Source organism: Prionailurus bengalensis, chromosome E4 (assembly GCF_016509475.1).
Source record: "Prionailurus bengalensis isolate Pbe53 chromosome E4, Fcat_Pben_1.1_paternal_pri, whole genome shotgun sequence".
Lineage (NCBI taxonomy): Eukaryota > Metazoa > Chordata > Mammalia > Carnivora > Felidae > Prionailurus > Prionailurus bengalensis.
The window spans coordinates 53,397,380-53,409,602 of NC_057360.1; the positions used below are offsets into that span (position 1 = coordinate 53,397,380).

At 35.9% G+C, this 12,223-nt stretch overlaps 1 protein-coding gene across 1 annotated transcript in view; it reads right to left on the reverse strand.

Moving 5' to 3' along the window:
- Positions 1-12,223, reverse strand: part of USH2A (usherin) — a 736,138-nt gene that overhangs the window by 349,067 nt on the left and 374,848 nt on the right. Inside the window, exons 33-35 of the mRNA XM_043568966.1 lie at positions 8,340-8,499; positions 6,786-6,957; positions 1,165-1,312 (exon numbers count right to left, since the gene is read on the reverse strand). Coding sequence (XP_043424901.1) covers positions 1,165-1,312; positions 6,786-6,957; positions 8,340-8,499 — 480 coding nt within the window. The remainder of the gene's footprint in view (positions 1-1,164; positions 1,313-6,785; positions 6,958-8,339; positions 8,500-12,223) is intronic.

Sequence of the window (12,223 nt, forward strand, 5' to 3'; positions counted from 1 at the left end):
AATAATTAATATCATAGTAAACAAAAGACAAACTAATAAAATTATCATTTTTTTTCTTCCATTCTCTTTGGCTATGCTAAAAGAGGCCATCTCAGTATTCAGTAACTAGCTACCTAAAACAATTTCTATGATATTTAAAGCCTTGATATGTGTTTTAAAGGGAGAAAGACTTGATGTTAATAAATTTCTATCCGTGTGGAACAATGACACTGTGTTGTGTGAAACTTAAAGATATTTACAATAAATGAAGAAAGCATTTTCTACCTCCAAGTTATTACAAAATCATTATAATAAGATTTTATTTTAGACAACTTTACCTGGCTGACTTAATTCTCTAAACTATGCAAAGATGTGTATATCACTTAGAAATCTACACAATCTATATGAAGCTCAACAAGTATAAAATACGTATATTTAAAAAAAATTTAATGTTTATTTATTCTTGAAAGAGAGTGACAGAGTTCAAGTGTGGCAGAGGCAGAAAGAGAGAGAGACAGAGAGACAGAGAGACAGAGAGACAGAATCTGAAGCAGGCTCCAGGCTCTGAGCTGTTAGCACAGAGATACGGGGCTCAAACGCACAAACCGTGAGATCATGACCTGAGGCAAAGTCAGATGCTTAACTGACTGAGCCACCCAGGTGTCCCTAATATATATATGTATTTAATATAGACACTGTTTAAAAGCTGCATGTTGACATATTTACATAAAATATGTTAAAAATACAGATTCCAAGTCGTCTCTTTTAAGATGAACTTGTGAAATCAAAGGCATTTTGAAATACGTTATGTGCACAGGCTTTGCACCTCTCTCCCTGTTCAAGAACGAACAGACTGTCAAAACCAGAGAGTCATTGCAAATATAATGTCACTGTCACAACAGCACTTTGGGAATCCTCATCTGTTCTTTCAACCTTTTCTGGAATGTATTAAACAATAAGATGCAGTACACAAGAACTATCAAAAGGGAGCACTTTTGAGCCACCAAAATTGTGTGTTCGCCTAAAAACTACAGTCTCCCAACTACAGACAATGATACTATCTCAGGTATTTTATGTGCTAAAATGATCATTAAAAATTAAGCACCACATATAAGCTGCCATTTAGAATATTAATTTACCTTTGCTAATCATCTTTTTAACTTGAGGCTAAAAGAGTTCACTTACCATTTGGATATTCAGGCTCAGTCCAGGAGATGTTAAAGGAGTAAGGTGAATAGGAGTGCGCTGTGGGGGTCGGAACACCTTCGGGTGCACACTCATCAGTCAGCGCCTCCCCGGCCTCACTCACTGTGCACCCACCCCCTGTGCAAGCCTGAGGAGAGATGCAAACACAAACACAAACACACACACACACATTTCATTCTGGGTCCCAAAAGTTTAAGTGAGCATTGAAAAAGAAATAATTCATTATAAGAGTTCAGGATTTTTAAAAATAGTTTTCTTTACCTCCCCCCCCCCTCCCTCCACTAAATATATTTCTTTCAATGCTGAGGTTTGACATTTAATTAGTTTGCCTTTTAGGACATGAGACAGCCATCTCCAATAATTAGAAAATAACCCAGAATGTATGCATGTATGAATTGTAAGTAATTCCTATGTTAGAGCCTAGAGGTAGCGCATATATTGCCTGGGTGAATAGCCTTGACGAAATCAGCCTTACCCAGGGTTTTCTAGAATGAATTAAGTGCACACATGTGTGTGTGCGCACTACCTGAGAACAGTACTAGAGACTGAAACTACTTTAGGATAAAACAAGTGATTTGTAGGAAAGGAAAAGATCTGTGGCAAATATAATCGTCTTTTATTTGTTATCATGTGACCAATATGTTTAAAGTATAACACAATGTGAAAATGAACAATATAGTATTTCTCATATCTCAACAACAAAGCAGCTGTTGAATGACTGTTTGATGGTGAAAAGGGTCAAATCATTTACTCAAGTGCTAGAGGAAATGGGCTGATTACATGGCCAGGACACTTAAAGTGATCACAGAATCGTCCTGCTCCCTAATAAGGTATTACTAATGTCATCAGTGAAAACATGTATGTTAAAGATACCCAGAAATTACTGCAAGTAATTCCAAAATAAATGTTTAAGTGTATTAGGAAATTAGCTTTGCTGCCTAACTTATTGGATAAGCATTTCTCCAGGAAAGGGAGACATACAAACAGGGTGTTTCCAGAATATATTTGTTAGAGTGTGAGGAATTATATCTTGATATAACACATATATTTGAAAAAACTACATTTAAGCTTTGTTCCGCATATTTTTAGGTTACACTTGTAATTTACACGATAAAATTTTAAAATGTTTCAAAAAGAAAAAAAAAATAGTTCAAAAAAACACTACAATTTGCCAAAAACCTATAAGGACAATGAAGTAAAATCACAGGATGATGTAAAAAGCAGATATTTAGTCCATTTTCATGGAAGGTAGTTGTTGTTCATATAAAAAATTAAAACACCTTTTTATTTCTTTAGGCCTGTTCCCTGATTTTCACTTTGATATTAAGGGAACAACCTTTTGATACTTAACACAGTTGATCTTCTTTCTCCTAAAAATAAGAGAGAGTTGACTTATTTTTAAAGACATTTTCTTAGTTGAAGTATACTTTTTGCCAAGTTGTTGCAAATAGTTGCAAATTCTTTATTAGGAGTATATATAATAAATGGCATTATATAAGTATATATAATAAGTGAGATCAATCTCACTTTCTCTTGGAAGAATGTAACAGTGGCCCATATCTCCAGGATAATTTCTCATCAGCGTAAGCAAGTTTTTGATGGGTTAAACTGTGGCTTGGACATAAAATTGCATTAAGATTGGGACCTAATTAACCTCTGTGGGTTTCCTCTAATTCTTAGTTACAGCATGTGCATATATATGTAAGAGATAAACCATACTCCTCCTGAGAACACAATCTTTGCAAATAAAAAGGAATCAATTAAGCTTGTGGCCAAACACTGACTCAAGCTCTAGGACATGTCATTGTTAGCCCAAGAAAAAACTATCTGAACGTTAAAATAGAAAAATGAAAATAAAACATTTCAAACATGCTAAAAGTCCACTAGAAAACATGGCAGGAAAAGAGGCCAAGTGGAACAGCTGAATTATCAAAGGAAAATGATAGAAAGAACAGTCTTTCCCATCCTCAGAGAGGGCTAAATCTGCCCACCTGCAGTTCCTAGATTTTTTCCTTAGGTGGGGAAAAAATGTTGGAGCATCTTATTATTAACCTTATAACACACTGGGATTTAATTCTAATAGTCTATTTGTCACTATTATTTTTTTCTTATTTATGTCCTAAGAATTGTCCCCAGCTAACTCTCCTCAAAGAAATAGTGTACTAAATGATATATAATTATATGTATATTTAAAAACAAAATGTGAATTGAAATTTACTTCGCTTTGAGAATTTTAGGATGCCTTTTGGGATAAATAAAGCCATGCTGTGGTTTGGAAGGATTGTTCTTTGGGCTGTGTCATCTGAGATCCATAAATTCATATTTTGGCAAAGAGGCCTTGGAGGAATCCAAGTAGTTTATGAGAGAATTTTTCTTGCAAATAAAACAGAATTTATATAGAGGCTGCTGAAGTAACAAAATTACCTGCACAATATTTTATTTTGTTTCTTCCATGTACTTTTTGCATACATTTAGAGGTGCTAAGTGAGCAGTTCCTTCAACAAGGAAATAAATGCTCTTAAAGTTGCTTCCTATTGGTCACATCTAACTGATATTATCTAAATGAAACTGAATCAATCAGTATCTTGTCTGACCTGCCAGCACCAGGGGCCACTGCAGGCAGTGCAGTTGAATGCTGATTAAAATTCTGGTTTGGAAAAACTAAACAAAAGGGTGGGATTGACTCAAGATGCCTTTATGAAATGGCAAGGTCTTTGAAAGCCTCTGAGCCATTACAATAAGGAGCTTCAACTCATCTCCCATAGCTTTTATCAGTTGCAGCCATTTTTGTTAAATTACAAAGTGATACTACCACTCTGAAATGACCAGTAACCTCTGACCGAATAGGGGATTCAATTTTGGGGCAAGGACATGAGTAATCAATGTATATCAAATATTTTGAAATGAGGGCTGTCAGGAAAATCCAAAGCTACCATTCTCCTTATCAATAGTTTATTTTCAGATAAGCAGGCTCTGAGGATATTAAGAATGCAACATACTTTAAAGTGTGAAGAAATACAACAAGGCCATGCTATCTATAAATGATCTTTTGAAAAATTAAGTTCATCATGTCCAAGAATCTTTTCAGGAAATACACTTAGCATTCATCAAGAGGTAAATGTCTAGCAGTAATATGAAAATTATCAGACCACACATATACTGAAACTTGTCTGTGGTACTAGCTTCTTTATTTAACTTTTGGCTTATTATCTTTATATGGAGCTACCACACTCCACAATACCATTTGTTGAATGTAATGACATGTCATGCTGTTTCTTCCAGCAGGAAAAACATATGCTTGGAACCACACAGTCCTCGACTCCCACATTGTACAGCAAACCGTCTAACTCATACCAGAAGTCTCAGATTCTTTATGAAATAAATAGACTTAGTGTTCATTCATTCAGGAATCGTTGGTTGAGCTTCCAATTTCTACCAGGCACTGGGCTTGACTCCACAGATAGAATTTTGAAAGATACTGTCTCTACCCTCCAGGAGTTTATAATCTAGTTAAAAGGAAATATTACATGAAGCCACTTGAAGTAACACACCTTCTCTGAGTCTAGAGTAAATCACAGCGGTTTGAATCCTCGTGTATCTTCCTCTATTTCTTAAAGGCTTGGCCATCTGTATGTTTTATTTTTCAGAAACTTTCAATATGCTGAGACCGACTATAAAGGCAGCTCCACTTGGCTTAGAACCTAATCTCCATCTACTAATCTAATGACCTTGAAAGCTAGTTATTATGTGGAAACTGTGAAATATATAATAATCCTTCAATTAACCAAGATGAACCTAAAATGTTCTGGTTCATTTAATTTACTGGTTATAGAGTTAAAAAAAAACTTTTTAGTTGAATACTTCCTGAAAAATATATTAGTGTATTTTCTGCACTAATAAATACAATGATATAAAAAAATAAAAAATGGCGTGAGCCTAACAAGAGTTAGGGCAAAGACTTCCACATCTTTATGACATCCTGCATCAACATTACTCAGTGGCTGACAGATTTCATTTGACTCCATAGAATACTGTTTGGAATCATAGAATGATTTAGTGTCATAGAATTTTAGGGCTCAAAGAGACATTAAAAATCATTTAGTTCAAAGTCCCAATTTTAGGCTGAAAGAATGCAAAAATCAGGGCGGTTAAGTGAATTCGCCTTGGGTTACATAGTTGTTAGTAAAGTCTGAATTGAAACTCAGGAGAGCAGACTTCTGATCTAGGGGTATTTATTTTTAAAGATATAGATGTATACAAAATAGGATATTGAGGTGGATTTCTACTGACTGCACAGCATATCCTAAAACTCGCCTTGGGAGTATAACTTTGTTTCATGACCTTTGTCTCCTGATAAAAACTAAAAATACAACAATTTTTACTTAATTTTGGTTGCTTCTAAGCAATAGAGTATTTTCTGGATTTTGATAATACCACTGTTTTGAAAATAGTGTGGATTTCTGTATCAGTTTTTGAAAATCAAGTTAATATATTTCTTACATATTGAGTAATACAGGTAAGTAATCAAAGATGCTGTTTTGTAAGCCAATCTGTGTGCTGAACACCTAGGCACATGGAGTCAGTTCTGAACAGGATTTTTAACATTGTGTGATTGCCCTTGTTTTGTGGTGTCAGGTCAGACAGTTAGCAATAGTTGAATGTAGTTTATTTTCTCGTGGTATAATATTTAGAGCATTCAAGAGCATGTTAAGTAAAATGAATGCATACACAGTGTCTACATAAATGTAAATTTATTCATAATCAAGAGCAGAATATTTTCTATGGCATTTATCAAAGCAAATATCCTTATATAGGTATTGCTATAAAATGAAGAGTGTGTTTAAAACAAATAGGGACAATCTCATGTTTATATTCAGTTATTTTCAGATGTGCTATTAAACTTAAAAAAGATTATATTTCATCAAAAAACAAAAGGAAGTAGTGAGTATAAATTCCACAGTAATATCAAGGTCTTTTAAAAGACCTTTGTATAAAAGTGCTATTTTGCATTAAAAAATGCTATTGTCTGTCTAAAGACCTCTAAAGTATGTTGATTCTAGGGTTTTATTAAGTGACTGTTCTTTCAAGAAAGAAATGTAATGTAAACCAGAACATAATAACAATCCAGAATATTTGAGGGTCATTTAAACCTTCATTTTTAAAATATAAGACCTAAGTTTTCATACTGTACATTGTTTTCCGAATGAATACAAGATCCATGGGGAAATAACCTTATTAATTCAGGCATTGTAGAAAAAGTCCTATCAATTATGACATTCTAGAAATAACAAAACTGAAATAATTTCTGATAATCCCAAATTAGATTTAGAAAAAATCTACTGACTCAGATTGTTATGCTATCATTTTGTACAATATAAAATAAATATGTAGGTATTAGATCATATTCACATTTACAATGTGAAAGGAGTTTTCTGTCTCAATAGCAATACGTGAGTTTTTGGTTTTGGGTTTTTTGTGTGTTTTTTTTTTTTTTGTTTTGTTTTTTGTTTTTTTAAGTGAGGGAGAGAGAGTAGATGGGACAAAGGAAGGAGAAGCAGCAAGGAAAGGAAGAGAAAGTGACAGAAGTAAAGTGAACTTACCCCCAGCTTGATGAGATATTTATTACCAGGGGACAGGTATTGAAGCAGGTGGTCCTGAAAAAGTTCTGTGCTGTTATAGATGACATCCCAAATTGTAAAATTATGTGTGTGATTTGAAATATATAATATATAGCGCTCCAGAATTCCATTTACATTTCTTGGTTGTTTCCACCTGGGAATGGAAAAATATAGCATGACTATCCATCATTCATTCAAGTCAAACCTGAAATGTGCAAGATTTTTAAAGGACGCATATGAACTTGGATTTATGCCACTCAAACACACACACACACACACACACACACACACACACACTGAAAGCTTTAAAAAAAGTTAAAAAAACCCAAGTAATTATTAAATGTCTATTCTGAATGGTATAAAGAAAATATGACACAGTGCCTGCTTTCTAGTTACTTATAATTTTAATTAGCTAATAATATAGTAAATGTGTGCACGAGTTTTTAATTTTGAACTTAAGCCATAGAACAAGACGGGAGAAGTAGAACATTTGAGAACCTATGAGAAATGGGAGAGTGAGAGATAACATAATTGTTGCTTTGCAAAAAGACAATTGCCACAAAAATGAGCAATCTAACATAGATTAACATACAACTACAGAATACAGAGAAGCTGAGGACTGAAGTGATGAAGCAGTCAAATAAAACTTCTTGAATGAGGTGAGAGTATACCTAGATACAGAAGACTATCCTTGATGGATCGGATTTGGTAGGCAAAAAGAAAAAGTAGAGGATAGTCCAGATAGGACTTACAATGTGTCGGTGACAATGAGCAGGGCAAATCATAAAACAGACAGAAATTGAGAAACTGAGAAATACTTAGAGTAGTGGGAAATCTTTTGGCGTAAGTAATGCGGGCTCAGTTTAGGGCAGCGCTGAAAGCCAATAGGCCAGTTCAGACTTGGAACCATGGGTATGAAGCATAATGTTTTTTCAGCTTGAATGAATATCATAATTTATTCAGCCCAAACTCTTCTTTTACAGGTGGGAAAACTGAGACCAACAGAAATGGATGTAAACAAGTATTAACTGGCGGCAAGACAGATTTGCTAAGTTTTGATTCAGTACCACAAGTTGCCTTGCACCTCAGATCAGGAAATGGGTAAGAATCACTCGATATCAAAAATAATCTGAACATGCCTGTATGTGAAAATTCCTTTCTGACTTCAACTTTCAGGGAACAACAAGGTCCTAGTTTACACTCAAAAAGAAAATATATATTTAGACTTTCTAATTCCAACTCATCACTGATAACACCACCCATATGGAAAGCCCAAGGCAGTCTTGTAAGTGGTCAGTTTCCCCTTATCGAAGTTTCTACAGAATCTGTGTCCGTATGTAGCTCAGCCTGATTGCATAAAGACAAAATGGAAATTAAGTTGGCAAGTGATAATCAAAGGTTCCCAGAACCACTGAACTAATCACTTCTATGCATTTCATCACAATAAAATTAATTTTATGTCACAAACCCTTCCCTTGATTGAGCTCACTGGGATTCTTGCATAAACCAGTGTGCAACAAAAACATTTCTACTTACTGGACGTATATTGTTCTAGAATCCAGGACAGTCAGAAGTGGGGAATCCACATGTTCTGGTGGCAGCTGTGCCGTGGACAGTATGACCAGGGAACTGTTTGTGCATCCCACATGCGTGCAGGCACTAAGTAGAAACTGGTGGGGCGTAAACACTGCTAAATCTAGAGGGTGGAGAGAAAAAGAATTTATTTACCATCATATTTTTTATTCAGGTGATCTTACAACTCCTCTACATTCCTACTTCTTAGAACTGTTAAAGTAAAGCTTAAAATAAAAATCAATAGTCCTAAAAATCAATAGCAATAAATATAGGCTGTTTTATCCTTTAAATATACTACGGTTATTTTTAAACAGACAAGTGTCAGTCAAACTCTCGGTTTAACTTTTTCATTTTAACAATTTGACTGTCTTCTTGAATGTCTATGACCAGGTAAATCGTTTTCTGCGTTTAGAGTTAGTTCAATGGTTCTGTTGAAAAATAAATGAGACATTTAAATTATTTTTAAAGCATATTTGAAGACAACAGGAGTTGCTTTTGAAATGCAAATACATAACTCGTAACAATGACTTTGTGCTTGTAATTCCTTTTGCAGAATTCTTTTCTTCTCTTGTCCACCTGCCTGCCTGTTATTTGACCTTCAAGTTGTCCAGGCTAAGTGCAAAAGTCTGTTTCTTTCTTAAGATGCTCCTAACACATCCTGCTGTGACCCCTGGCACAAGGTGGAGCTATTACCCTCTCCTTTGTCTCCCACAGTATTTATACATACCTTTGCATAGCATTATAACACTGTCACAGTGATTTGCTTACGTGACTTCCTAATCATTAGACTGAATGTTGTGAGGGAAGGATTGATTTTGCATTCTCAGTATCTAGCACAATGTCTAGCACACTGTAGGTTTTGAATATATGTTTGAATCAATGAGTAAAGAACTAAGAATGAGATGATCTAGATATAGTTGAGTGAGGTATGGCCATTGATGGAGAGAATGGGATAGTACCCTAGCTAGTAATGATCTCTCCCTCACTTGAATTTCTCTAGTACTTTCTGTCTACCTTTCTAATGTATGTCATTTCCCCTTGCATTAGAATAAGCCAATCTGTATTTTACTAATTCAATTCTGAAATACCCTGAGCACTTCTCTTATAAAGGTACTCAGTAATTATTTTGTGGAGGGACACCTGGGGGGCTTAGTCTGTTAAGCATCCGACTCTTGACTTTGGCTGAGGTCAAGATCTCACGGTTCAGGAGATTGAATCCTGCATCTGGGCTCTGTGCTGTCAGCTTGGATTCTCTGTCTCCCTGTCTCTCTCTGCCCCTCCCCCACTTGCATATTCATACACGCCCTCTCTCTTTCTCAAAAATAAATATATAAACCTTTAAAAAAATAATATTTTGTCGATGAGTCTAACCAAATTTCAGTCAACTTTACCAGGTTGATAAACATCATTCATACTTTTATACTACTAGAAGTAATTATTTTCTGGGATATTTTTGAAATAAGTTAGTCATAATTTAAGTAACACATATTTCAAGATCTCCTTAACCTTGAACCATTACAATTTCACATTTAAAAGATTAATGAAGTACAACCTAATTTAGGGAAATAGATTTTGCATTGCACTGATAGCAAAAGTAAACTAGAAAAGAACACTTTGGTTTTCATGCAATGTACAGTCAATTGGTTAAACATGTAGGGCATCAGAAAAAAAAAGGCAACAAAATAATTTTACACTAAATATAGTTACTCTAGACCAAAAGAGTGGCCATCAAGAAGAGACTCACAATGTTTTCAATTAAGCTTTGTTTTCATTACAATTTTATCCCACTGATACTCAGTGGTACCAGTTGAGGTGGGCACCCCCAAACAATGTGGTCAGAAGATATGTTACAAGGACATTTTGGAGCCCGTGGTGAACTAGTACAGTACTGCCAGGAACTGCTAAGAGATGACAGGAATGCTGTCCCACATGTGCACAAGTCAGACAGAACTGGGGTACCTCCATTTGGATTAATATTCTATGAGACTTACTAAGTTAAAAATCATGAGAATGGTGGTCTCATATGCCACAAGGAGTGTAAACTACTATTTACTATAGGAAAATTTGATGCAAAGGACACATGACCAACCATCCCCCTGTCCTCTTCACCTTCTCCTTCTGATGGCCAAGAACTTGGTGGCCATGCAGCCTCTCTACTGCCTGTTTGAATTCCTTGATTCCCAAGGAAGGAGAAGCTAGGGATGTGACTCTAAGTCCAGTTTCAAGAGCAAAATCAAGGAGGGCACTGCACCTAGAGTAAAGCAGGAATCCCTGATGGGTCTGTCAGTTCAAATAGGAGAAAGACGTGGTATTTGAACACGAGAGTACCTCTAACTTTTCTGAAAGAACAGGCCCCTGCCAAAATTGTACTCCATGTGGTCAATTCCAAGAGACTTTGGAATATTTTGCATGAGCATCATTGCTGTCCATACTAGACTGTCTTGACCCAGCTGCAAATAAGACTGGATGCTACAATGTTCTTAGACAACTGAACTCTGTGGAGGGGAAGTTTTTACTTACATCCTAGCTTGTTGAGGTCGAGATTGGGCTACCCAGTTTGTAGCTGGTGAGGAACTCATACCATTCAAATGCGGCCCTATACTTGCTTGTCTGTGTTTGTTGGAACAGACTTGCACAGCTAAAAATCCTTAGTTAATTCGTACTTACTTAAGTTAATCCTTAGTTACCATCCTCAGGCCGATGAGGTCAGACTACATCATCATGGTATCACCACATTACAGAATCTCCTTATCGCAGAATGAACCATTCCCTTCCATGCTACAGCCTTCATACTTTGAAAGTGGCCTTGATCGCCTAACTCCTAAACTCACCAGGAATATTAATCTGCCTCAGATGCCTAGTAGCCTGTTGTGGCAATTGGTTCCAGGGTTACCATCTATATCTTGATTCTATTGTCACAAAATATCCTCCTCCATGGATTGGGAAACTTGCATTTTTATGTTAGTTGGGGACTGGGGGAGACCAGGATGAAGAAGTAAGTATGTTTGGGAGGTCATGTTACTTAAGAGGCCCAGTATGACTGATGAACTGGGATTGAAATACCAAACCTTGTCAAGTCTTACATTCATAGTTAGGGTGTGCCCCCAGATTATGTAAGGTGTGGGGTTTTTGGGTGAAAAAAAATACTGCATTTTAGGAGACAACGTGGTTTTAAACTAAATGTCTAACAGGGTTTAAGGATATTAGTGGTGTATAATTGCAAAGTGCTATAATGAACATAGAATAGAGCAAGAAGAATCAGGAGTGCTGGGTAATGTTAAAAGGCAAGAATCAGTGGAGGCTTTGGCAGGAAAGTGATATACTGAGCTTTTAAAGACTTGGAAGGGGTGAGAGTCAATTTGGGATTCTACGGGGAGGGCCATTCTAAGAGAGACAACAAACAGAGCAAAGGCTTGGAAGGAGGAAAATGCCTGTAACAGATATAGCAAGGAGGCCAGTGTGGCTGAAGCAGAGCAAATACGTGAAACAGAAGTAAGAGATGACATCAGAGATTTAATGAGGGACCAGATCACATGAGCCTTGTAGGTCTTTGCACGGATTTGGGGTTTTCATCCAAGATCCTACACAGCAAGACTCCAGAGGATTTTCCACAGAATTGTTGCATGATCATATGGATTTCATGAATATCACCCTGGCTGCTGGGTTGAATACAGATTATAGTGAACAAGAGCATAAACATAAATCTCATTTAAGAGGTTATTGGGGTAATCAAGTAAGTGGAGGCTGTCATAAGTAAAAAAAAAAAGTCGGATTCTGGGTATTTTTTTTCAACTCTAGTGAAGCACTAACATATAACACATGTAAGATTAAGATGTACATTGTGA